Raw genomic sequence first — 26,817 nt, 5'->3', positions numbered from 1 at the left:
AGTATACTCTGCCCATAATATGATGAACCATTTAGAACCACCAATCACAGCATGACTTTTGGACCAGTTCATGTAGCAATCTGGTGAGCAGACCAATGATCCAGCATTTTGGAAGCAGCCACAGAGCTACTTTCTAATATGTACCAAGGTACCCCATGTTGAGAACCATTGAATTAAGTAACAATATTTTTATGACTACAGTTCTGCTTTAACAGCATGATGTCAAACAGATGGCAAAGTGACAGTTGTAAAATATTAGGGGGCTTCTGTGCTCTGTCTCTAATCTCAAACAAGTTAAAGTATGAGTAAAGACATAATGTTTAATTTTAGAAGAGTGATGAAGAGTTTGGCCCTTTGTCATGGTCCTTTTTCTGTCTGTGTCCCCACTTGGGAGAATCATTCCTTTTTTCATCCTTGTGTCCACGGTCATTGAGACAAAAGTAAGATCTAAAACGTTGTTGGAGTTGTCACCACAGCAGAAGGTGGGTGTAAATCTTCCAATAGGGACACAACTTCTGGGGACAACTGTCTAAAATGGGAATATTCCTTACTTTGGTTTGATTTTCTCTCATTTTTATTGTATCTCCAAATAGGAAGTGAAGGGAAAACTATCCAGTGGGAAACAGACAGTAAAAAAAAACTTGTTAGGGATTTGAACCCTTCCCTACTCTATTGAAAAGCTAAAAAATGTTGGCTATACATGCTTTATGCTAAATAGGGTGGCAAATAATGTTTAAAATTGACACACACCATAAGTTGTAAATATTTCCTATAAATTTTGGAGTATATAACAGCATAATGTATAGAAAAACAGACTTACACGCTACGGTTATAGTGATGAGATCACTGTTCTCCATACTGACAGGGTTACTAGCCTCGCAGCTATAATTTCCTGAGTTTGAACGATTTATTCTGGAGAAGGAGAGAGTTCTGTTATCTGAAGATAGAGTAGCCCCATAAGGGAACCTGCTCCATACTATCCGCTCGGCATTAGTAGAGGTACAGTTGAGGGTTACTGTATCATTTTCTTTGGGAAATAAAGTGGAGCTTGTGATGTTAGGTTTGCCAACCATGTCTGTAGATGGAGGAAGATAGGGACAATTAACAGAGTTCACAAAGTCACACTGGTCAAAATTTAAAATAGGGTTTTTAGAAACATATTCTAATACCAAATCATAATTATACGTTTCTCCTTTGCATGGTTTGCACCAAACCTTCAAAGCAAACCATTGCTTTGCCAATGCATGGTTAAAAAAAACAGGTTTTCTTTAAAACCTTCCCCTTGCGTACGCCTCTTCCTTTGCACCCCCATTCATTCTGTTCAGCCACCAGGAGATGGAAAAAAAATCCTGTTTCTTCCAGGAATGGGGAACATGTGTCACTCCTTGTTTTCTCATGTGACAGCACCAGTGGTGTTCGTACGCAACCCCATGTGACATTGCTGGACCAAAGTCTTATGCTTTAATTCATGTAAGCTCTGACTAGAGCAAAGCAAAGGCTTATCTAAACTCCAAAATAAACATGTAAGAACTGGTAAGTTGCAATACATAACATATGGTGGCTACATTGTTTTTTTCAGTGCTTTCCTTTTATTTTCACCTGGTAATCCTACAAATAACACACAGTTCCTGCCCCTTCATACACTTATTTAACCACTGTATCTATGGAGGGTAAACATGTCCAAGTGCAAGAAAAGGGTGGCACTAGTGCAACTGCCAAAGATGACAATAGGCATGAAATGATAAAACATAAGAAGAGAGAGTCTTTTTAGTCCTTGAGAAAAGTCCAGATAAAAACGCTGTGGTATGAAGTTCACAGTGGGGTTAATTTACTAAAGGTCAATTGACTGTGCACTTTGCAAAGTGCAGTTACAATCTGCAAGAGCAGTTAATCCAGGGCTTAGTAAATGAGGAAAAGCTCTGCTGAATTCCATCATCCAATCATATACAAGCAAAAAGGCTGTTTTTTTAAATTTTCCTAGCACGTGATTGGGTATTCTTTGCAAAGTGAAGCTTTACCTCATTTACTAAGATCTGGAGATACTGCACTTGCCGTGTGAAATTGCACTTTGCAAAGTGCATAGTCGATTTGCCTTTAGTAAATCAACCCCACTGTGTCAGCAGTTTCTCTTCCAAGCAGGATCTGAGGAGGGTCCTACTAATAAACCATGCATAAACAAAAAGGAGAGAAACGTGCCACTACCGAAGTAATGCTGCACTACGTTTGGTGCCCCCCGGCATGTTCTCTTGGTCCTGCAGGTGTATCCATCCACCCAGTATCCCTATTGGTTCCCTGTTGTTGTGAGACTGTCCATTGGAAGCCCTTACTATGTGATGAGCCTGATTTTAACTATCACAATGTGAGTTGCCAATGGTCTTTCACCACAATAAATCTGTTAAAATACTATGCTCAGATTGCGCATTGCTGTTCTTATCTGAAGAGACTGAAGTATCTCTAGGCAAACAAAGGTGCTGCATCTGGTGTAGTAAAATCAGCAGAAAGTTACCCTGAATGCTCCAAGTGGACTCCATAAACTTTTTGCTGTCCTGCATAGACATTTATGTACACACACTTAATTGTGCCATATATACCCCATTATTATATTACTATATATTGCATTGATATGCCACGCCATGACCACGAGGTTACTGTAGTCCTATAGATTTCAGTGAGTGAGTTTGACAGGGGGCACAGCCTGTCAGACTTGACAAATCAGGTTAATTTTGCCATGGTTGTGAAGAAAAGCCTCGCAGCTACAGCATGTGTAACATGTCTGGCTGCTATATTGGGTTTTCAGTGGGCAGGTGAGGGGCAGTAAATTGCCTGATTGTATATCAAAAATCATAGGTGTCATATGATAAAAAACACAAAAATTAACTGCAGATCATACTGAGAACAAAAACAAAGTCCACAAATAATATATTGTGATCCAAAAAGATTGCTTTATTGAGTTTACAGACTTTTTTGGATCACAATATATTCTTTTTTGTGGATTTTTTTTTTTTTGCTTGCAGTATGATTTGCTTTATTTAATGTCACATATGATTATTTCCGCCGAATATTCTATTATACAGTATACTGTACGACTGATATATGATAGGTTCGCATTCATAGTCACCACTTAGTGCCCCATAGCCACACCCATAGCACTGACTTTTATTTATTTTCTGTTTTTGTTGTTAAATGAGGATTTAAAAACAGCACTATTTATGTTATACAATATTTCACTAACTTTATAACTGAAGTGGAAACTCTGCCAAATATTTTGTTTTAAAACTCTGTTAAGACTAGGGCTGAAACAACTAATTGATTAATCGACAACTAATCAATTATGAAATTAATCGATTACTATTTTCATAAATCAATTAATCGGCCAGTAACATGGGATTAACCACTTAAGGACCGCCGTATTGCCATTGTACGTCATCACAATGGCACAGGCAGGCACAAGCACGTACATGTACGTGCCTGCCTTCCAGCGGGTGGGGGGTCTGATCGGACCCCCTCCCACTGGATACGGCGGTCCGGTTCACTGCAGGAGCGATCCGTGATGAGGGGATGGCCGTTGGTTTCTGGTCATCCCCTCTCGATCGCTCCTGGCCAATGACGAGCTTCCTCCCCTGTGAAAATGTAAACACAGGAAGGAGGAAGTGATGTCACACTCCTCGTGGGGGTATTTTTGACCGGACAGCGCGGAGTGAAGACATACAAGTAAGTGCACCAACAGTCCACTGACACATAGGCACACATTTCACCCCAGTCACCCCCCGATCGGCCCCCGCCCCCCCCCCCCCCAGTCACAGTGTCTCTAATTGCAGTGTTCATTTATTTACTGATCACTGCATTTAGTGTCAGTTGTGACTGTAAAAAGTGTCAGGGCAGCTAGTGTTAGGCCCCTTTAGGTCCAGGGTAGCCCCCTACCCCCCCTAATAAAGGTTTAACCCCTTGATTGCCCTCACAGTTAACCCTTTCACCCCCTTTTACCAGTGTCACTAAGCAATCGTTTTTCTGATCGCTGCATTAGTGTCACTGGTCCCGCTAGGAAGCTAGTTTTTTTTTTAGGTTCAACGCCAGGTTTTTATAGCGTTAGGTACCCCGATATATAACCTAATAAAGGTTTAACCCCTTGATTGCCCTCACAGTTAACCCTTTCACCCCCTTTTACCAGTGTCACTAAGCGATCGTGTTTCTGATCGCTGCATTAGTGTCACTGGTCCCGCTAGGAAGCTAGTTTTTTTTTAGGTTCAACTCCAGGTTTTTATAGCGTTAGGTACCCCGATATATAACCTAATAAAGGTTTTAACCCCTTGATTGCCCCTAGAGTTAACCCTTTCACCAGCGATCGCTGTATAAGTGTCACTGGTGACGCTGGTTAGCCAGTTAGTTACAAATATTAAACTATAGTGTAGCACTATGAAAGTAAAGTGACCTTATTTATAACCACATAGTGATATGACAATATTATGTAAATGTCAGGATTATATAACATTCATACATGATGCTTCTCAAAGCACACCACATGTGCACAGTTTGAATTGTGAAAAAGTAAAAAATAAAAAGCATCAATTGTTGCAAAACAGTCCAGAAAGAGATACACAAAAAAGTCTCTTAGATCCAATCCACACGTGAAGGGAAAAGAACCATCCACCTTCTTTCTATGAAGACAGCATGCAGACACCCCGTGGATGGATCCAAACGAATATATATTCGAAGGATCGCTCAGACTTTAAACACTCTTTAGGTAGAACTCTCCGACATAAAGAACTCTTCAGGGAACTTTCAATCAAGTACTCAAATAGTGAAGGAATCTTCCGCCATATATTCCAACGCACATTGTAGAACTCATACAAAAAGGAAATGAGGGCCACAATAGTGTAAATCCGTTTAAAAGAAATTTAATAAAACAAGTAATGAACTTACATGTATCCAATGAATCAAGCGCTTATATCATATAAAAAAGCACAGCTGCAGTAGGAGTCCCGACGCGTTTCGTCCTCAAAAGACGTCATCTGGGGTGATGACGTTAGTTATTTAGTTATTTAGGTTTCCCGTCAGGTTTTTATAAAGCTTCAGGTACCCCCATATAAATACCCAATAAAGGTTTTAACCCCCTGATTGCCCTTAGTTAACCCTTTCACCAGTGATCACCGTATAAGTGTTACGGGTGACGCTGGTTAGGTAGTTCGCTTTTTATAGCATTAGGGCACCCGCCATTTATTACCTAATAAAGGTTTAACCCCCTGATCACCCGGCGGGTGATATAAATTTGGTTTTAGGGTCAGAAAGGGTCTGCGTCGCCCCAGGCAGTGCTAGGTTAGTGCCAGTACCGCTAACACCCACGCGCAAAGCATACACCTCCCTTAGTGGTATAGTATCCGAACAGATCAATATCTGATCAGATCTATACTAGCGTGCCCAGCAATTTAGGGTTCTAAAAAAACGCATTGTTAGCAGGATCAATCCAGATACCTGCTAGCACCTGCGTTTTGCCCCTCCGCCCAGCCCAGCCCACCCAAGTGCAGTATCAATCGATCACTGTCACTTACAAAACACAACACACATAACTGCAGCGTTCGCAGAGTCAGGCTTGATCCCTGCGATCGCTAACAGTTTTTTTTTTGTAGCGTTTTATACAGTCGCTGACAGGCTAGGTGCTTTTTTACCTGTGAGTCTCACTAGTGTACCCCTAAATTTAGAGCCCAAAATGGCAAAGCGAAGGTACACTAGTGAAGAGGCCTACACGTTTCTGAGCATGACAGATAGTGAAGAGGAAGACACTGATCTGTCAGATTCAGGCTCAGAATACGAACCTGTAGAGGACAGCGTCTCCATGTCAGATAGCTCTGACGACGAAGAAGAGGTCCCTGCTAAAGTCAGGCGTACCCGACCCGATCTTCTGATGTTGTTGAGGTGCAGGAACCGGAAGTCCCTCGTATGGAGTATAGAGCCAGTACTAGCGCCGCTCATCCTTTTGGTGAACTGGCAAGCACCAGCGGCCTAGTACACCCTGGACGTACATCCAGCACTGCAGTATCACGTGGTGACGTGGCGAGTCCCATAAGTGCAGTTCAAGCTGGCGAGGTGGCAAGCACAAGTAGTGTCCTGCTGCCACCAAGAAGAAGACGAAGACAGGCCCGTCGTTCCCATAGTGCCCTTCCTGCAGAATTCGCCAATCCTGATTGGGTGCCCACCACTTCTGCAGCACCAGTACTTCCCCCATTCACTGCCCAACCCGGTATTCAGGTGGATACAGATGATTTTACGCCACTTGATTTTTATTCTTTGTATTTCATGGAAGATCTCTATAGATCTATTGTGGACCAAACCAGTTTATATGCTGGTCAACACATCGCCGCTAATCCCCAGTTGCCGTCTCTTGCCAGAGATTGGAAACCAGTTACGGTTTCTGAATTTAAGACCTTTCTGGGCCTTTCCCTCAACATGGGCACACATAAATTCATGACGTTGCGGGCTTATTGGTCCACGCATCCAACTGACCACATGCCAGTGTTCTCTAACTCCATGTCCAGGAAACGATACGAGCAGATCTTGCGGTTCATGCACTTCAGTGACAATGAACTTTGTCGTCATCGTGGAGACCCTGAATACGATCGGCTCTACAAAATTCGGCCCCTCATAAACCACTTCAACCAATGTTTTGCAGACTTGTTTACTCCCCAAAAAGTTGTCTGCGTTGATGAGTCCCTGATTAAGTTTCATGGTCGCTTGTCATTCAAACAGTACATTCCCAACAAGCGTACCAGATACGGGGTCAAGCTCTATAAGTGCTGTGACAGGGCCACAGGCTATGCATAGAGCTTTATGGTTTATGAGGGTAAAGATAGTTACGTAGAGCCGGAGAACTGCCCTGACTACATAGGAAGCGCTGGCAAGATAGTGTGGAAATTGGTGTCACCCTTATTCGGAAAGGGGTACCACTTGTACGTGGACAATTATTACACCAGCGTGCCACTGTTTAGTCACTTGTTTGATAATCAGATTGGAGCATGTGGCACCGTGCGACCTAATCGCCGGGGCTTTCCCCAGCGGCTTGTAGATTCCCGTCTTAGGCTGGGGGAAGAGAGCCTGCTATCGGTGTAATAATTTGCTCGCTATGAAGTGGAGGGATAATAAGAATGTTTTCGTTCTTACCTCCCTTCATGCAGACACGACGGTCCAAATTTCTACGGCGACTGGTATTGTGGAGAAACCCCTCTGTGTCCACGAATATAACAAAAATATGGGAGGGGTGGACCTCAATGACCAGTTGTTGGCGCCGTATCTAGCTTCCCGTAAGGCCAGACGCTGGTACAAAAAAGTGTCTGCTTACTTATTTCAATTGACTTTGCTGAATGCTTTTGTGCTATACAAAACTTCAGGCGGGACTTTAACCTTTCTTTTCTTCCAAAGAGAGGTTGTCACAGAGCTTCTGTATCCAGACGGTTCTGCACCTCACCATTCCCAACCAAATGCAGTAAGCCGGCTGCATGAGAGGCATTATTCTTATGCCATCCTGAGTACCCCTACCCAACGAGCCCCCCAAAAAAGATGTCGTGTCTGTACCAAGCGCGGATTTAGGCGTGACACCCGTTGTTATTGTCCACGCTGTCCTGGCAATCCTGGTCTTTGCCTTGGTGAGTGTTTTGAACGCTACCACACACTAGTGAAGTATTAGCGTAGGGTACAGCATTTCACAGGCTAGGCACACTAACACAGAGTCTCCCAAGATGCCATCGCATTTTGAGAGACCCGAAATGTTACAGTTGTTACAGTTCAAAAAAAAGTGTATTAAAAAAAAAAAAGTAAAATAAAAAAAAAAAAAAAATATATAGAATATAAAAACCAAAAATTGTTGTTGTTTTATTGTTCTCTCTCTCTCTCTTCTCTCTAATTTTTTATACTTTACTGTTTATTGTGTTTTATTGTTAACCATTTTTCATGTTTTCAGGTACGCCATTCAGCTGTAGCGTGGATTTATTTATCTTGACAGCAACAGCGTTTGCTCCCACGATACATAAAGCTGTGACTCCAGTGCTGTAGGAGGTGATTTCACCACCACAGTTAAAAAAGAGCATATATGCCGAAGCATGGGGGCATAAGGGGTGGAGGAGCGATTTTGCTCCTAATGCCGCGTACATACGGTCAAAATTCCGACGGAGGGCTTGCCCGTGGAAAAGTTTGAACGTATGTACGCGGCATTACTTTTTTGTGGCAGGATGCCCCCATGCTTCGGCATATATATATATATTTTAGGCACAGGTTGTGTTAAAATTTTTTTTCTTTTTTACTGTTTTTTTTGGCATTTGCTTTGCAGGTATGGTATGGTAAGGTTTTACTGTTATACTGTGATGTTACTTTGTTTTAACGTTAACCATAATTTGCTTAGCAGGTACGCCATTCAGCTGCAGCACGGATTTATTTATCTTGACAGCAACAGCGTTTGCTCCCACGATACATAAAGCCGCGTCTCCAACGCTGTAGGAGGTGATTTCACCACTACAGTTAAAAAAAAAGAGCATATATGCCGAAGCATGGGGGCATAAGGGGTGGAGGAGCGATTTTGCTCCTAATGCCGCGTACATACGGTCGAAATTCCAATGCATGCTTGCCCGTGGAAAAGTTCGACCGTGTGTACGCGGCATAACTTTTTTGCGGCAGGATGCCCCCATGCTTCGGCATATATAAATAGTGCATGTATGTCCATCATTAGAAGTGGGTGGATGAAGGGAGGTATTCTAATGGTGGGCATACCCACCGATCAATCTCTTTTTTTTTCGTTCAGACAACATGACTCTCAGCAAATAGCTTGGGGTGTCTACTTTCCAAAATGGGGTAATTTGGGGGGGTTTTGTGCTATTTTGGCATTTTATGGCCTTCGAAACTGTAATAGGTAGTGAGGAGTGAAATCAAAAATTTGCGCCCTTAGAAATCCAGAAGGTGGCGATTGGTTTTTGGGGCCCCGTACGCAGCTAGGCTCCCAAAAAGTCCCACATATGTGGTATCCCCATACTCAGGAGAAGTAGCGGAATATATTTTGGGGTGCAATTCCACATATAACCATGGCATGTGTGAGCAATATATCATTTAGTGACAACTTTTTGTAAAAAAATAAAAATAAATTTATTGTCATTATTCAATCCCTTGGGACAAAAAAAAAAAAATATTCAATGGTCTCAACATGGAAATAAAAAACAAAGGGATAGGATGCGCTATGGAGTTTGTTATACAGAGAGTATGTAATGTAATGTAGGTAAGAGCAGCCTCTATTATGTTTCTATCCAAATGGATGGAACAGTGAGATAGGTGAGAGAAAGAGAATAGATATGGCGCTATACCTTATTAAACTCACTAAAAAAGGATATCATAAAACTGTACAAATTTTCCAGCTTGCTGGCTAATATTTTTAAAACCAGGATAGAACTAGATGGACTAAATAATAAAATCAAATGAAATAAAAGTAGAAAAAATAAATAAAAATAAGAATAAAAATTAAGTCCAGAAAGTGAAAAAAATCTTGCGGTGACAAATCAGATGTGAAAGTCCAATTGAATAAGCGTTAAAAATTAAAAATTAAAACATGAAATGAGTATTTGATGGTGAAAAAGGTCTTCTGTGTATAAGAGAGAAGTGGAGGGAGTGACTTCGATATCCGTTCGCAGTGAACGTTTGCAGTGAACGTTTATGAATTTTGCTCTCACCAGAGATATGACCCCGTCCGGGGTGGATCAGCCTCCACAGTATAAGCCACTGTGTCGCTTCTTGGGCTGTCTCTGCTGTGATGCTGGGGAGATCCCTCGTTCTTCCGTGGGGATGTTGTACCTCGTTTACATGTGATAGAAAAGAGGAGGATATTCTCTTATCTTTATGTTTTTTTTCTACTTTTATTTCATTGTGCAAATTTTGGCATGTTCTGAGATTTGACACAGTGTGTTTGCACCCATTATGGCCATTCATTTGGTTGTGCCATAATCACAGTCACAAGCACTTTGAGTATTTTTCACTATTGAATATTGATTGATTCATGGTATTTTAGTACTAATTATTCATTTATTCATTTTATCAAATTTTTTGTGGATTTTACATCTTTATTTCATTTTACTAACCAGCACGCTGGAAAATTTATATTCACTTTGCATTCACTATTTAATATTGATTGATTCCCAGCACTTTATCATTTATTGATTTTATTATTTAGTCCATCTAGTTCTATCCTGGTTTTAAAAATATTAGCCAGCAAGCTGGAAAATTTGTACAGTTTTATGATATCCTTTTTTAGTGAGTTTAATAAGGTATAGCGCCATATCTATTCTCTTTCTCTCACCTATCTCAATGGTCTCAACATGGCCCTCAGCAAATAGCTTGGGGTGTCTACTTTCCAAAATAGGGTCATTTGGGGGGGTTTTGTGCCATCTTGGCATTTTATGGCCTTCAAAACTGTGATAGGTAGTGATAGGTAGTGAGGAGTAAAATAAAAAATGTATGCCCTTAGAAATCCTGAAGGTGGTGCTTGGATTTCGGGGTCCCGTACGCGGCTAGGCATCCAAAAAGTCCCACACATGTGGTATCCCTGTACTCAGGAGAAGCAGCAGAATGTATTTTGGGGTGTCATTTCACATATGCCCATAGCATGTGTGAGCAATATATCATTTAGTGACAACTTTGTGCAAAAAAAAAAAAGTTTGTAATATTCCCGCAACTTGTGGCAAAATATAAAATATTCCATGGACTCAACATGCCTCTCAGTAAATAGCTTGGGGTGTCTACTTTCCAAAATGGGGTCATTTTGGGGGGTTTTGTGCTATTTTGGCATTTTATGGCCTTCGAAACTGTGATAGGTAGTGAGGAGTGAAATCAAAAATTTGCACCCTCAGAAATCCTGAAGGTGGTGATTGGTTTTCGGGGTGCCGTGCGCGACTAGACTCCCAAAAAGTCCCACACATGTGGTATCCCCATACTCGGGAGAAGTAGCGGAATATATTTTGGGGTGCAATTCCACATATAACCATGGCATGTGTGAGCAATATATCATTTAGTGACAACTTTTTGTAAATTTTTTTATTTTTTATTTTTTTTGTCATTATTCAATCCCTTAGGACAAAAAAAATAAATATTCAATGGGCTCAACATACCCATCAGCAATTTCCTTGGGGTGTCTACTTTCCAAAATGGGGTCATTTGGGGGAGGTTTGTACTGCCCTGCCATTTTAGCACCTCAAGAAATGAGATAGGCAGTCATAAATTAAAAGCTGTGTAAATTCCAGAAAATGTACTCTAGTTTGTAGACGCTATAACTTTTGCGCAAACCAAAAAATATACGCTTATTGACATTTTTTTTACTAAAGACATGTGGCTGAATAAATTTTGCCCTCAATGTATGACTAAAATTTAGTTTATTCGATTTCTCTTATAACAAAAAGAAGAAAATATAATTTTTTTCAAAATTTTCGCTCTTTTTCCATTTATATCGCAAAAAATAAAAATCGCAGAGGCAATCAAATACCATCAAAGGAAAGCTCTATTTGTGGGAAGAAAAGGACGCAAATTTCGTTTGGGTGCAATATTGCATGACCGCGCAATTACCAGTTAAAGCAGCGCAGTGCGAAATTGTAAAAAGACCTCTGGTCCTTAAGGTGTTTATTGGTCCGGGGCTGTAGTGGTTAAAAAAAAACTAAAATTAACTCTTTATAGTACAAAAAGAAAATAATCGCTACTGTAAATATTACTTTCACAGTTCTACAGTAAAAAAAAAAATTAACCCCTTAAAGTAGTGATTATCTGTTTGTTTTTTTTGTTTTGTTTTTGTTTTTTTACACTATAAAGGCCTCATTTTAGTATTTTTAACTCCTTTATGCTACTAAATGTCTTAGACCTGGTATAGCTATAATCTATAACATATAATCTATATGTTTATTGGTGCTTTTTGCAGAAACGCATTACAGTTCATTAAATGTTTCCCATGGGACACGTTCATATCTGTGCTTTTATCAGCCGCTGCTAATTTGGAAAGGGTCAGGGACTTTTAAACGCAAAACGGGGCTTCTTTGGTTCAATATACTTCAATGGAGAAGCTGCAGAAAAGCATGTAATGCGTTTTTGCAGTAAATTATTATTATTTTTAAAATGCAAAAAAATGCAAATTGCAGTAAAATCACATGGGCAGAAATCAAAAACGCATCGCAAAAAGCACTGCAGAAACAGATCAAAAGCAAACTGCATAGGTGTGTACCAAGCCTCAAGCTGGCCACAAAGATCAATTTTCAGATGAGAATATTCAGACGAAAAATCTTTGTACATTCGCTGAATGAAAGAATTTTGTTTGAAATTTTCACTTGTTTTTAATGTTCTGTTTTTAAAATGAATGTCATTTCTGAATGAAAACCACATACATTGTCTGAAAATTCCTTTGACCAAGCAGTTTTCTATTATTTCCAAATTTTCCCATCACTGTGGTTGAAAATGAACGTCAATTTGACCCACTTTTTTATTTTTTAAGGTTTTTTAAGGCACTGAAAGACTCCCAGACAAACTGACCCTCATGCACCATGCATGAATACACACTTTTACATTCATGAAGATCCCTGCTCCTTGGAACTCAGAGGTCACACAAAGTAATTTAAGAGAATCCATGTTGAATGCCACGGCAGACATCTTTAAAAATCCTGGTAACCAACGATCCACACTAATAGCCATATTGGAATGGGTAAATATTTTGTTTATTATATCATCTATGTTCTCTTAAATATTGATGTTTTGACTATTCTATTATTGAAAATCGTTCTCCCGAATCAATAACCGCCTTTTAGATTTTTTTCTCTAAATTTAATTTTTCATTATAAATTTCTTTTTTTGCATAGTTGCCAATTTTATTGACAAACAAGCGTCTAATTTATTTCACATTGTTAACCACTTACTTACCTGCAGTATAGTAACGGTTGGACGTGTGAAATACAGACGTTCTGTTTAATTGTCAATTATCAAAAGGTTATTGATTCTACCGAGAAGTGATAATGGTGATAATTAAGTCCAAAGTACGACACTCCCATTTTGTGGGTGTTTCCATTAATTGTCAAGGTGTCCATGTGACGCAATCGATATTTTAATTTCATAAAAATATTTGTCTTTTGTTATCCAATAAATGTAACTATTTTGTATGATCACTTGTCTCCGTGAATAAGTTTCACATATATAGACTGTGTCATATAGATTGATTTTGTATCTTAAAAATATCTTACTTACCGTATATACTCGAGTATAAGCCGAGATTTTCAGCCTCTTTTTTGAGGCTGAAAGTGCCCCCCTCGGCTTATACTCGAGTCATCGCCGTCTGACTGCTCGATCAGCGTATCGAGCAGACAGACGGCGGACATACTACAATTCGAAAGCCGCGCCTCCGCCTCCGCCTGTGATAGGCGGAACACTCAATTTCCCAGCAGTCAGTGTTCCGCCTATCACGGACATCCTCTCATCCTCGTACTACGGACGAGGATGAGAGGATGTCCGTGATAGGCGGAACACAGGCTGCTGGGAAATTGAGTGTTCCACCTATCACAGGCGGAGGCGCGGCTTTTGAATTGTAGAATGGCCGCCGAGAAGAGCGGCGATCCTGGAGCGGCGATCCATCAGCACGGCACGGGACGGGACGGAGGAGGCACAGGACGGAGGAGGCTCGGGACGACGGCTCGGGACGGAGGAGGCTCGGGACGGAGGCGGCTCGGGACACAGGCTCGGGACACAGGCTCGGGACACAGGTAGGCTGGACACACACACAAGGCTGCACGGACACACACACAGGGATGGATGGATGGATGGACACACACACACACACACACACAGGGATGGATGGATGGATACACACACAGGGATGGATGGACGGACACACACACAGGGATGGATGGATGGATGGACACACACACAGGGATGGATGGACGGACACACACACAGGGATGGACGGACACACAGGGATGGACAGCCATGTCTCACCCTCGGCTTATACACGAGTCAATAAGTTTTCCAGTTTTTTGGGGGGTAAATTGGGGGCCTCGGCTTATATTCGGGGCGGCCTATACTCGAGTATATACGGTAATACATTTTGTGCGGGAAACTGTCCTTAAAAAGCACAACAGTATTGAATAGTCTGCACAAACTTTGTAACACACTTGGGGCTCTTTCAGACAGACAGTAATGTTTTACAACCATCTGAACAGTGATCTACAGTGGATCACTTCTCAAAGTGTGGAATAGTGACCAGCAAACTTTCAGGAGACAAGCCTGTCACCTCCTGATGCCTGTTTTGGCGACTGTTATTTTCGTTATATCTAAATTCGGTCATATAAGCAGAACTGAGGTTGTAAGAAAAGTCCGGCTAACAGGCGCGTGCCTGCGCATATGTACGGGTGCACCAGTGTAAAGAAGGACTTGCATTGGCACGCGCGCACGCACATGTGCACGTATGGGCGCCAAGTAGTATTTAAACTGAGCACTGACACATGAACATTGATCTGTTTCCAGTATCTTGACCCAGCTTCACCTGAACCTTCTCCTTGACCTCCGCCTGCCTACCTGATCCCAGCTTGTGTTTGACTCTGCTATTGCCTGATGCTCTTGTACCTTGCTGCCCATCTGTGTACCGAACCCGGGCTGTGTCCCGTCTCTGCCTTTCATCTCGGTACCTGCTCTGTCCGGCTGTTAATGACCTCCTGGCTTATGTCCCAGCTACGCCTCCATCTGCTGACCCAGCGATACGAAGCTCCGATTCTCAGAGCCTGTCCAGCGCTCTACAGCCATCTGATTCCTGTCAAGGTCCGGCCAGCACCGTCCACTACATTGGCCCTCGTGCCACTCTGTGTCCTTCACTCCCTGTCACCACTATCAGGGGTGTTGGACAGGAGGTGGAAGAGAAGCCCTCTCTCCAGCTCGATCTCCACCAGGTACGCGACAGGTTATGAGATCCCCTGTAATTCTGTGTATATGAGAGGACTTTTGAACTAATGGCTTGCAGATCTGACATTTGAACTGAGTTTTCAATTTCAAGAAGCTGTCAAATCATTTTTGATTGATATTCTAAGTTTATATTTCCATACAGGTATTCCTATGTAACTGATATTCTCAGGGCCATCTTTAATATTGATTGGACCCTGGGAAAACATCTTCCTTGGCCCCACATTTGCCATTAGGCTTAATGACCACAGTTGTAGGCAGGATTTTCAAGCATGCTCCATTACCTCCCCAGTGGCCAGCATTCAGTATAGATGATGGTGCATCTGACCTCGGGGTGCATTATATACATATATATGCCGCCTTTATTTACATATGAATGCTGCGGCCAGCTGCTATTTACATATGGATGCCGTCGCTATTTACATATCACTCTTGGTATTTACATGTAAACACAGGGTCTGCAGGTGAGTCATCTGTACACAACAATAGGGCAGAGCTGGGCAGCATTAGTAACAGAACTTCTCACTGAGATATCAGGACAGAGCACGGGACTAAGGCACTTTCACATGATGATCCGTCCTGTGAACATCCGCTTGCTCAGCGGGGATCACTTCGTTTATCCCCGCTGAGCCGGTGGATGACAAGGCAGTCCCTGCACACTGTGCAGGGATCGCCCTGTTAGATCTCCGCTCTCCTCTATGGGGGATCGGATGAACACAGACCGTCTGTCCGTATTCATCTGATCCGCTCTTCAGACAATTCGAAAAATAGGATTTTCCTCTGTCTGCAGAATCAGACCATAGCGGAGATGGATGCTATCAGGTGTGAGCATATTTTCATCCGCTGACACCTGCTATCTCATAGCGATGCATGTATGTCCGTATTTCATCCGAAAACGGATGGATGAAATATGGACATACGGTCCTGTGAAAGGGGCCTAAAACTTCAAGGGACAAGGGAATTTAAACTGGGACAGCTGCCAAGTATGAGGCAACTGCTTTGGGACCCACAACAATGACAGGGCCCAGGGCAGCTGCCCCTTTTAACCTGCCTTAAAGACGGCCCTGGATATTCTGTTTGACAAATTGTGTATACACATTCTGTGGCAGGTAGATTATCATCCCCCATTTCTTGTGTCTGGTATTGATTAGACATGCTGGTCAAATGGATTTCTTACTCCTAGCTCCCACCATTGTGGGGAGTAGATGGGAGGTGATAATGGAAGTAATATGGGAGTGGTTAATTTGGTGCGAAATTGAACAAAGGGATCACATTTATTTAAGTGAAGGACTGCTGGCAGGAAGGGCTTTTTCACACTTCTTCCACTACACTGCCAATATATATACAGAAACTCAGCGTACAATTTTACAGATGCTCTCAGAACAAAGGACACATCAGCCATCTTTGAGCACGTCTTGAATGTATTTAACATTTATTTTGTATCTGAATGTACAACTTTTGTAAGCATTTTGTAACTTGTGTGGAAGTAAATCACGTGTGTGTGTGTGTGTACCAGCCAGCTCTCACCCCTCACTTCTCTACTGCTTTCCCACACTGTGATCAGAGTGGCTCTGTGTAACATCCATACCTCCCAACATTTTGAGATGCGAAAGAGGGACACCTATTAGCAAACGTATGTAGGCATAGGCCACGCCTCCTGCCACCCCTCCTGTCACACCCCCTTAAAGGAGAATTAACCAACAATTTAAAAAATGGTTAATTAAATGCACAAGGGCTTTTTTTTTTTTACCACTACTACTACTATTCCTTTATATTGGCTTTTACAATTTACAGATGCATTAATTTAGAATTTGGATGAAAGGTTTAGCACTGGGAAACACTTTTTGAAAGATAAAAAGTGCATTTTATATACATATACATCTATATCTATATAGATTAGATCAAAACGAGGGACAAATGAGGAGGAAAGTGGGACAGAGGGACATTGCTCCAAATCAGGGAAAGTTGGAAGCTATGTAATATCCCCTGATCCCACCACCCCCTTCCTCCTTGCAGCTGCAGTTGAAAGCCTGCAAATGGGTGGAGGACATCTACTAAGGATCATGGGATGTGTAGTCCTAAAAGGGTAAAAATATAATGCAAGTGAATGTGGGCTGATGGAGCCATGGATTACAATTCTCTGGCATACCGGAGGAGAGCACACAAATTATAGGAGTTCTAGTGCAGAGAGCCAGAGAGTACAGACATGTTGTCTGTGGGCTCTGTGCCCGCCCACCCACCACAAGACAAGAGGATCAGAACTGAAGACTGCGATATTGACAGCTCTCCTGCTGTGCTTGGACCCATTGCCATTTGTGCCTACCCACTGACCACCACCATCTTGTCTCACACTCAACATAGAGAAGGTAAACCTGAGCTGTCATTTAAAGACCACAACTCAAAAATATATCTGATCTTCCTTTAACAGTCATTTGTCACTGCTTTCCATGTGTCTTCAACATGTTTTTAGACTTGAGATTTTGGGGGAAGAAGGCATGCATTTGACACAGCTGATGGAGCACATTATAACATATCACATGCTTGTGGCACTTTAAAACTGAACTCCAGCCAAACAGCTAATACCAAATTGAAATGCAAACATGTGACCTGTCTTATCTGATAAAGTATTTGCAGTTCTGTACTAGGGATGAGCCGAACTGGTTTGGTTCACACCAGAACTTTTGAACGGACCAAAAATTTGTGCGAACTTTAGAACCCCATTGAAGTCTATGGGACTCGAACGTTTGAAATAAAAAGTGCTAACTTTAATGGCTAATATGCAAGATATTGTCCTAAAAAGGGTTTGGGGACCAGGCCCCTTCCCCAGGGACATGGGTCAATGCCTAAAAGGTTTTTTAAAAACGTCTGTTTTTTCGAGAGCACTGATTTTAATGACGATTAAAGTGAAAAAAAAAGTGAAATATTCTTTTAAATATCGTGCCTGGGGGGTGTCTATAGTATGCCTGTGAAGTGCCACGTGTTTCCCGTGTTTAGTACAGTCCCTGCACAAAATGACATTTAACGGAAAAAAAGTCATTTAAACTGCTTGCGGTTTTAATGTAATATCTGGTTCCGGCAATGCGGATGAAAATCATTGAGAAAAATGGCATGGGTAGCCCCTCCTGCCCATTACCAGCCCCTTTGGGTCTTGACGGATATTAAGGGGAACATCGTAACCAAATAAAAAAAAAGGAAAGGCGTGGGGACCCCAGGCCCTATATACTCAGAACAGCAGTATACAGGCGGTACAAACAAGATAGGAACTGTGTAGGTTTGTTGTGTTAAGTAGAATCTGTTTGTAATTTTGAACTGGTACTTTTTTAAAGTGTAGCGCCAGTCAAAAAAATCTATTTTTAAGCTTTTTGGAAAACATAGGGAAGGGTTATCACCCCTGTATAATTTTTTTGTCCGTCCGTCTTTTTTCATCTCAATTCCTGTTGTCTCCTTCCATTTACAAGTAGGAGACGTTTGTAAGCTGGATGTTTGAAAGTAGGGGCCTGCCCTATATGCTCTGCAGAAATGGGGGTTTAAGGTGTTGGTGTTTCCACAACACTGTAAGCCCTCAAAGTGACTCTTGGTGGGCACTGGAGCGCCCTGCTGTGAACGATTATATAAAGAATTGTAATTACATGCCATTGTTGAACAGTGGTAGAAAAATTGGGCCTTTGGTGGTTGTGGTGGTGGTGCCGGTGCCACAGTTACTCTCAGTGGTCGCAGGAACAGGCCCTGCCATGAAATATTATATCAAGAATTGTAGTTACATGCCCCTGTCAAACAGGGGCTGAAAATTGGGCCTTAAGCACTGCTTGCTGGTGCCACAACACTGCAACCTCTCCCAGATACTCTAGTTGGAGTGCAGGAATGAGCCCTGCTGCAAACCATTGCATCAAAAATGGTATTACATGCCCCTGTTAAACAGGGTCTGAAAAATTGGGCCTGTACACTGCAACCTCTACCATACACTCTAGTTGGAGTGCAGGAATGAGCCCTGCTGCAAAGCATTGCATCAAAAATTGTAATTACCCTCCCCTGTTAAACAGGGGCTAAAAAATTGGGCTGGTGGCATCACCCAGAACCAAAAATGTTCTTCCAAGATATCAGCGGGATCATTGAGGAGGAAGAGGATAGTCAGTTAACATAACAGGACAGTCACTCAGCATCAACATAGGCAGTCTAGAAGGGATGTGCCATTTCAAAAAAAATCATTCGGTTACTTCAGCTTCAGGTGCTTGGTAGCTAGTGGTGATCCAAGACTGATTCATCTTTATTAAGTCGATCAACCGAGTCGGTAGACAGGCGCACCCTGTGATCGGTTACAAAGCCACCAGCAGCACTGAATGTGCGTTCCGAAAGAACACTGGATGCAGGACAGGCCAGTAGCTCAATTGCATACTGTACAAGCTCTGGCCAGTGATCCATCCTCAAGACCCAGTAAGCCAGAAGACTTTCGGTGGGAAAGGTGTCCATGTCTGACCTTGCCCCTAGGTATTCCTGCACCATGTAAATCAGACGCTGGAGATGGTTGCTGGAATCAATCATACCTTGGGGCTGCGGACTAAAAAATTGTCTGAACGCATCGGTCAGACAGCCAACTTCTCCACCGCTCCTTCCGTGACCGAAGCCTCAGCAACACGTTGTCCAGGACCAGGAGTTTGTAACCTCCCAGTCTCTGGGAACGTGTTGCACAGACCTTTCTGCAAGGCCTCCCGGAGAGGTCTCATCCTCTGCTCCCTCTGCAACGGCAAGATAAGGTCCGCAACCTTACCCTTGTACTGTGGATCAAGGAGAGTGGCCAGTCAGTAATGGTCCCTCTCCTTGATCCAAAGAATACGAGGATCCTTCCGCAGGCTTTGCAGGATCAGGGAGGCCATGCAGCGTAGGTTAGCTGAGGCATTTGGTCCGGAGTCCTCTGGGTCACTAAGGACAACATGATCCACAGCCACCTCCTCCCAGCCACGTACAAGTCCACGGGTTTCTTGGGACTGCAAATCATCCCTAAAAGACTGCTGCTGCTGCTGCTGAGTGGCAGGCTCCACCTCCATGCTGACACAATCATCCTCCTCCTCCTCCTCCTCCTCATCCTCTTCCTGTGTGATGGGTGGGACAGCAGGAACACTGGATAAAGGGGCCTTGAGAGGCCCTCTTCCTGCCTCTGTCCTGCCTCAAGTGCCCTGTCCATTATTCCATGCAGCGTATGCTCCAACAGGTGGATCAGAGGTACAGTGTCACTGATGCATGCACTGTCACTGCTCACCATCCTTGTGGCCTCCTCAAACAGTGGCAGGACGCATCCCTGATCATGCCCCACTGGGGTGGTGAGAAAAAACCAAGCTCCCCTGACCCTGTGCTGGTGCCGTAGTCGCACAGGTACTCATTGATGGCCCTCTGCTGCGTGTGCAGCTGCTGCAGCATGGCCAACGTTGAGTTCCACCTGGTGGGCATGTCACATATAAGGCGGTTCTTGGGCAGGTTCAACTCCTTTTGGAGCTCAGCCAGCCGAGCACTGGCACTAAATGATCGGCAGAAATGCACACAGACTTTCCTGGCCTGCCTCAGGACATCCTGTAAGCCCGGGTACCTGCCCAAGAACCGCTGCACCACCAGGTTAAGGACGTGAGCCAAACAGGGCACATGGGTCAGTTGTCCCTGTCGGAGGGCGGAGAGGAGGTTGGTGCCATTGTCGCAAACCACATTTCCTGGCTTAAGCTGGCATGGCGTCAACTACCTCTCGGCCTGCCCCTGCAGAGCTCACAAAATATCTGCCCCAGTGTGGCTCCTGTCCCCCAAACAAACCAGCGCAGGCACGGCATGGCATTGTTTTGCCTGCCTACTTGCATAGCCCCTTGAACGCCTATGGAGCACCGCTGGTTCCAAGGACAGAGTACTGGAAGAGGCATGGAGGAATAAGAGGAGGAGGGGGTGGAGGAGAGAGGTGTGTCACAACCAGTAGTAGCATTTAGAGGCGTGGTGGCGAAACAACCTCCAACACTACTGCACCTTGTTCTGCATCCTTCCTAGCTGCCAGAAGAGTGACCCAATGGGCCGTGAAAGATAGACAACATCCCCGTCGATGCCTGCTGGACCATGAGTCAGCGGCAATATGCACCTTGCCTTCCACATGCCAGTAGAGAGCCGGAATCGCCTTCCGTGAGAAAAGTGGAGTTTGGGGACCTGCCACTGAGGAACCGCACATTGCGCAAACTCATGGAAGGGGGCCGAGTCTACCAACTGAAAAGGCAGCAGTTGAAGTGCTAGCAATTTAGCCAAGCTAGCATTCAACTGCTGGGCATGTGGATGGCTGCGAGTGAACTTCTTTCGACGGTCCCGCAGCTAGGGCAGGGAAATTTGCCTGCTACAATCGGACGTGGGTGTACTGCTAGCAGAGTGCCCGCAAGTACTTGGCTGTGACACACCTAATTCTACACCTTCATTCCTCTCAGTGCAGGTTTTAGAGAGGACTGAAGGTCTAGTGGGGTTGGAGATCCCAGCTGATGAGGAGCAAGGAGAGGTCCTCTTTGTTCTTTGGTGTGGGTCTTTAGGGTACGTTTGCCAAGGAGCTGCATGGCATGTCAACATATGTCTGGTCAAGCATGTGGTGCCCAAGCGGCTGATGTTTTGGCCACGCGAGATACGCTTGAGACATATGTTGCAAATTGCAGCAGTGTGATCTGATGCACTCGTCTCAAAAAAGGCCCACACCAAAGAACTTTTGGAATAACGCGCAGAGGCAGCGCCCTGCACAGGCGGAGCTCTGCGGTGTGATTCAGTCGGTGTGCTGCCACTAAGCTGGCCCCCGGAGGGCATCCTGCCTCATTGGAGATGTGCCTCCTCCTCCTCCTCCTCCTCTCTCCTATCAGGCACCCACGTGGAGTCAGTGACCTCATCATCCCCTCCCTCTTCATCACTGTAACAAACCTGGCAGTATGCTGCAGCTGGTGGAACATGACTGCCAGATTGCTGTCCTTCTTGAGCATCCCCTCTCTCTGCGCTCACGCTACTGCGTTCCTCTAGCTGGGTATCATCATCAGAGCCTTCAAAACGCTGGGCATCCTCCTGGAGCATGTACCCAACACTGTGCTCAAACAGTTCGGAAGACTCCTCAGGAGGACGTGGTGGGTCTAGGGAAGGAGTGACTGATGATGATATTGAGAGGAGGGAAGAGGACGTGTTGGCAGCTGCTTTGCTAGTACCCTGAGCCTGGGTGAGAGAGGATGAGGAGGATGAAGAGGGCTTGGTCATCCACTCTACCAAGTCTTCGGCATGATGTGGCTCAACACGTCCAGCTGCCAAAAATAAGGTCAAGCGTGTCCCATGGCCGCGTGTTGATGACGATGCACCGTGTCCAAGACCAGCACTGTTTTCTCTAGACACAGAGCCTGCTTGCCCTCTTTTATTGGCTCATGACTGTCTGCCTCTCCTTGTTGGCCTTCCAGACATAGTAATGGCCTACAGGGTGATGGGAAAACCAGCAATTGGGTAGTGTATATTGTGCTGGAAGCACACAACACCCACTAACTCCTGCAGATGCCTGAGAAAAGAACACACTGTCCCTGCCTATGCTGCTCTTTCCCTGCACTCCGGAACACACTACACAAGGCCACCGCTCTGGCGGCCTTATATAGTGTGGGGTGTGTACTAAACCCCCTGAGCTATAATTGGCCACAGGCATCCGATGGCACAGTGCATTGTGGGCCGTGAGCCCCATAACGTTCGGTGTTCGCCGAACAGCCGATGTTCGAGTCGAACATCAAGCTCATCCCTATTCTGTATACCTACTTCTGTTATTCATACATTTTTTCCAGCCACCACCTTGGTGAATGAATACTGTTGTCAATTTCTTGCCTGCAAACTGTTGATTAAAGCAGGCCATAAATGGTCGAATTTCAAACAAATTTTCTTTTCAAATTCAGAAAGTTTTTTTTTGTGATCTGATGGTGCCACCATTGATTTTTGAAATTTGGCCAACCAAGTTTTCAATTTCACCTCATGTTGAAAGAATTTTCTTGCCCGGGAATCTTTTCTCTCCGTAAATTCTCTTTGCGCATTTTTTTTTCTTATTTCTCACACGATTGTCCCATCATTGATTAGAAAAACGTTTGTTTTTAAAAAAAATTCCAACATGTCCGATCCCTCAAATTTGATCGCTGCACGAAAATCGGCTGTTGCTGCAACCCACTAATGGTGCGAAATTCGTAAGAAAATTTTTAGATACGATTTTCGAAAGAAAATCCTTTTGAAATGGCCGGCATAAGTGAATAAGAAACAGTGACAAACTAATAATTCATAAACTTTGCTCACTATGCTCTTTCCTACGGTTAGAATGGCCCAGCACATGTGTACGCAGTAAAGCCTGATTGTCTGCTAGTTCTGCCCCTCCCTCTGCCAATCTGAATGCTGCTGTGCAGTGGATAACAGGCTGATATCAAGACAGATTCAGGTACTTATGCTAGTTGTATGCAAACATACATTTAATTAGTATGAGCATGCCGCCTCGCCACAGTAAGTGTACTGTGGCAGGGGTGGCAAGTAGTTAATACTAAGTCACATATACATACATGCATTAGAGCCTGCGGTGGTTTAGGAGCATGCTGAATGCCCCTCCTGTGACTGCTGTTACCACCAGACACAGCGCATCACTGTTACCAGTAACTGGGAATCATGCGATTGCTATGATTGGTGATAGGTTGTTCACATTGCTATCATGTGATCACTGTCATGAATGGCTTTCTATTGATGTTACTTTTGTGATCTGTGATTGGTCCAGAGGAGTCACAGGGTAGCTGGCTACCTGTGCCATGTGACTAGCTTAGCCAATCACAGATCACAATCAAAAGCAAGCTGACAGTGACCGCCCCCCCCCCCCCCATTTTACTCACCTGAGCCCTGTAATTGCACGGCAGAGACACACTCTTCCTCTCTGTCCGGGGTTCTCAGGTCTTGATTGGATATATTGATAGCAACGCAGCTATTGGCTCCTGCTGCTGTCAATCAAATCCAATGACGCAGGCGCCAAGGGGCGGGACCGAATCCTACATTCTGCATTTATGGACGCAAATGCTTGACGGAAGGTAACCCCCCGGGAAAGCGCATCTCCTAGGGGGTTATAAAATGCGTGAGAACTGATAGCGCTGTCGATAGACCCCAGGAGAGAATGATTGGGCCATTCTGTGCAAAACGAACTGCACAGTGGGAGGTAATTATGCCAGGTTTGTTATTTAAAAAAGAAAGAAAAACAAAAAAACAAAAAACAAAGCTTTACAATCACTTTAAAGAAAAAAAAGTTTAATAAATTGAGAAGATTACATTTTTTTTCTTTTATTAATTTTAATACTGTCATCAGTCAGTGTCCCTGATCAACGCCACACCAGTCATATGATGACAGTACAGCCGACCGTGTGTGGGCTCCATCTGACTTTTTCTGTCAGATTTTCCGACGCACAAAGTTTGAGATCTGGATCTAAAATTTTCCGACAACAAAATCCGATCGCATAAATTCCGACGGACAAAGTGCTAAGCATGCTCAGAATAAACTAAGAGATGAACGCTATTGGCTACTGGCCCGTTTATAGTCCTGACGTACGTGTTTGACATCACATCGTTCTGAATAATCGGATTTTCTGACAACTTTGTGCAACCCTGTGTTTGCAACACAAGTTTCAGCCAAAATCCAACGGATTTTGTGGTCAGAATGTCCGACCGTCTGTACAGGGCATTACTAAATACCTCAAGCTATCTACTTTCCAAAAAGTGGACATTTGGGGGGTATTTGTACTGTCCTGGCGTTTTTAGTATGTCAGGACTGATCAATTTTCAAATATACATATATTCACATCATAAATTATAGCGATTATGGGGTTGATTTACTAAAACGGTAGAATGCAAAATCTGGTGCAGCTGTGCATAGTTTCCAATCAGGTTTCAGTTTTTTATTTTTTTTTGTCGAAGCTTAACTGAACAAGCTGAAGTTAGAAGCCGATTGGCTACCATGCACAGCTGCACCAGATTTTGCACGCTTTGGTTTTAGGAAATCAACCTCTAACTTTCACACAAGCCAATTAATATACACTTTTTCTGATTTTCTTTATTACCAAAGACATGTAGCATTATACATTTTGGCCTAAATTTATGAAGATATTTGACTTCATTGGATATATTTTATAAAAGAAAGTAGGAAATATTCTTGATTTTTTTTTCAAAATGTTCAGTCTTTTTTTTTGTTTTTTTTGTTTATATAATAAAGAATAAAAAAATAAAAATTGTTGATCAAATACCACCAAAAGAAAGCTCTATTTTTGTGAAAAAAGGGCATAAATTTAATTTGGGTGCAGTGTTACAGGATTGCGCAGGTGCCAGTTAAAGTAGCGCACTGCCAAATAACAAGAAATGCCCTGGTTGTGAACTAATATTCCTTTATACTGGCTTTTGAAATTTACAAATGAAACAATTTAGAAATTGGATAAAAATTTTATCTTTAAAAAAATGTTTCCCAGTCCTTCAATATTGTATTTTATATACAACTACATAAATCAGACCAAAATGAGGGACAAATGAGGAGGACTTTGTTCCAGATCACGAACAGTTGGGAGCTATGACTACATACTTTGTAGTATATCAGCATTCCCAATCTGCAGGACAAGATCTTTGACAAGTTCTGTTTGCACAGCCTTGGCATTATATAGATACAGAGCCGATCCGCCCTATATGCTCACTACGCAAGCTGTGTAGGGCCCCGCCCTGTGGGGGAGCCCACCAAGACCCAGCAACCCCCCCCTGCAGCGGTGGGCTGGGCCGGGGGGGGTAGGGTGGAAATTTCCCCCCCAAGCCGCCTACATTATCTTAAAAAAAATATAAATTAACAGACAGCCAGTGGGACAGTTTTTTTTGCTAGATGTCAGCCGCCAATTGGCTAGCTGGCTGCTGCTGCGCATTTCCCATGATGCTCATGCACTCTGCAGTATAGTTGAGCAACATGGTAGTTCCAAAATATCTGGGGTGCCAAGGTTTGCAATCATTGGCCTAGCCACACTTTATATGCTCATTTTGTTTAGGGCAGGGGTCCCAACCAGTTCCGGTCCGTGGCCTGTTGTTAACCGGGTGGCCGTCGCACAGCAGAGTCCTCACAGACCGCGGGCCATTCAGCAACCTGTGTGTATTCTCTAGGCTTGCGCAATTCGTTTTGTAATAAATCGAACTTCGGCAGAATTTTGCACCCGAAAGAAATTATAACGAATGAAGTTGACGTGATACGGTAATTCGTTAAAGATTTAATGAAACAAAAGATCAACTCAAAGAAAATCTTACAGTCCAATCAGCTGATTAATTATGTGCTGGAGGTTGGATTACTGGAAAAGTGCATTCCTGAGAACTGAGTGAGAAGGTTGTTGTATTGTATTTGAGCCGAGGAGAAGAGACATTGTCATTGTGTGTGTTAAAAGATTCAATAAAGACTTTCCAAACTAGGAATCATTATCACGAATATATATATACATACATAAATAATGAATTTCAACGAATACAAATGAAATTATAGCACATATAATGAATGAATTTGACATGATTCCAGATTCAGTATAACGAATATCGACATTCTACAGAAATAATGAATTATCCGAAAACGTATTTACGTAACATAACGAATATAACAGAATGAAACAATGTATTTTACAAATGACAGCGAACCAAGACTAAACAAAATTTTCCATTGTGCATAAGTTTAGTATTCTCCCAGATCTCCTATGCAGTTGCAATGTCATCCTATTAGCAAGGCAGGGGGCGGGACAAAGAGCAGGAGACTTTTAAAAAAAACAAGCGGGTAATTACCCCCTTGTTAATATGATACGTTTGGCAGCTCCCACTCTGTCCTGATCTGCAGCTTCTCAG

The 26,817-nt window shown here is 43.3% G+C and overlaps 1 protein-coding gene across 1 annotated transcript in view; it reads right to left on the bottom strand.

The window, feature by feature from the left end:
* The window catches only part of LOC143934018 (cell adhesion molecule CEACAM1-like), a 155,549-nt gene that overhangs the window by 75,587 nt on the left and 53,145 nt on the right, over positions 1–26,817 (bottom strand). Inside the window, exon 3 of the mRNA XM_077457252.1 lies at positions 821–1,075. Within this exon, the coding sequence (XP_077313378.1) occupies positions 821–1,075 (255 nt within the window). The remainder of the gene's footprint in view (positions 1–820; positions 1,076–26,817) is intronic.

Source organism: Lithobates pipiens, unplaced genomic scaffold, assembly GCF_037356315.1.
Source record: "Lithobates pipiens isolate NorthernLeopardFrog02 unplaced genomic scaffold, aLitPip1_a1.2 Scaffold_27, whole genome shotgun sequence".
Classification (NCBI taxonomy): domain Eukaryota; kingdom Metazoa; phylum Chordata; class Amphibia; order Anura; family Ranidae; genus Lithobates; species Lithobates pipiens.
This window is presented reverse-complemented; position numbering and strand designations above follow the sequence as displayed.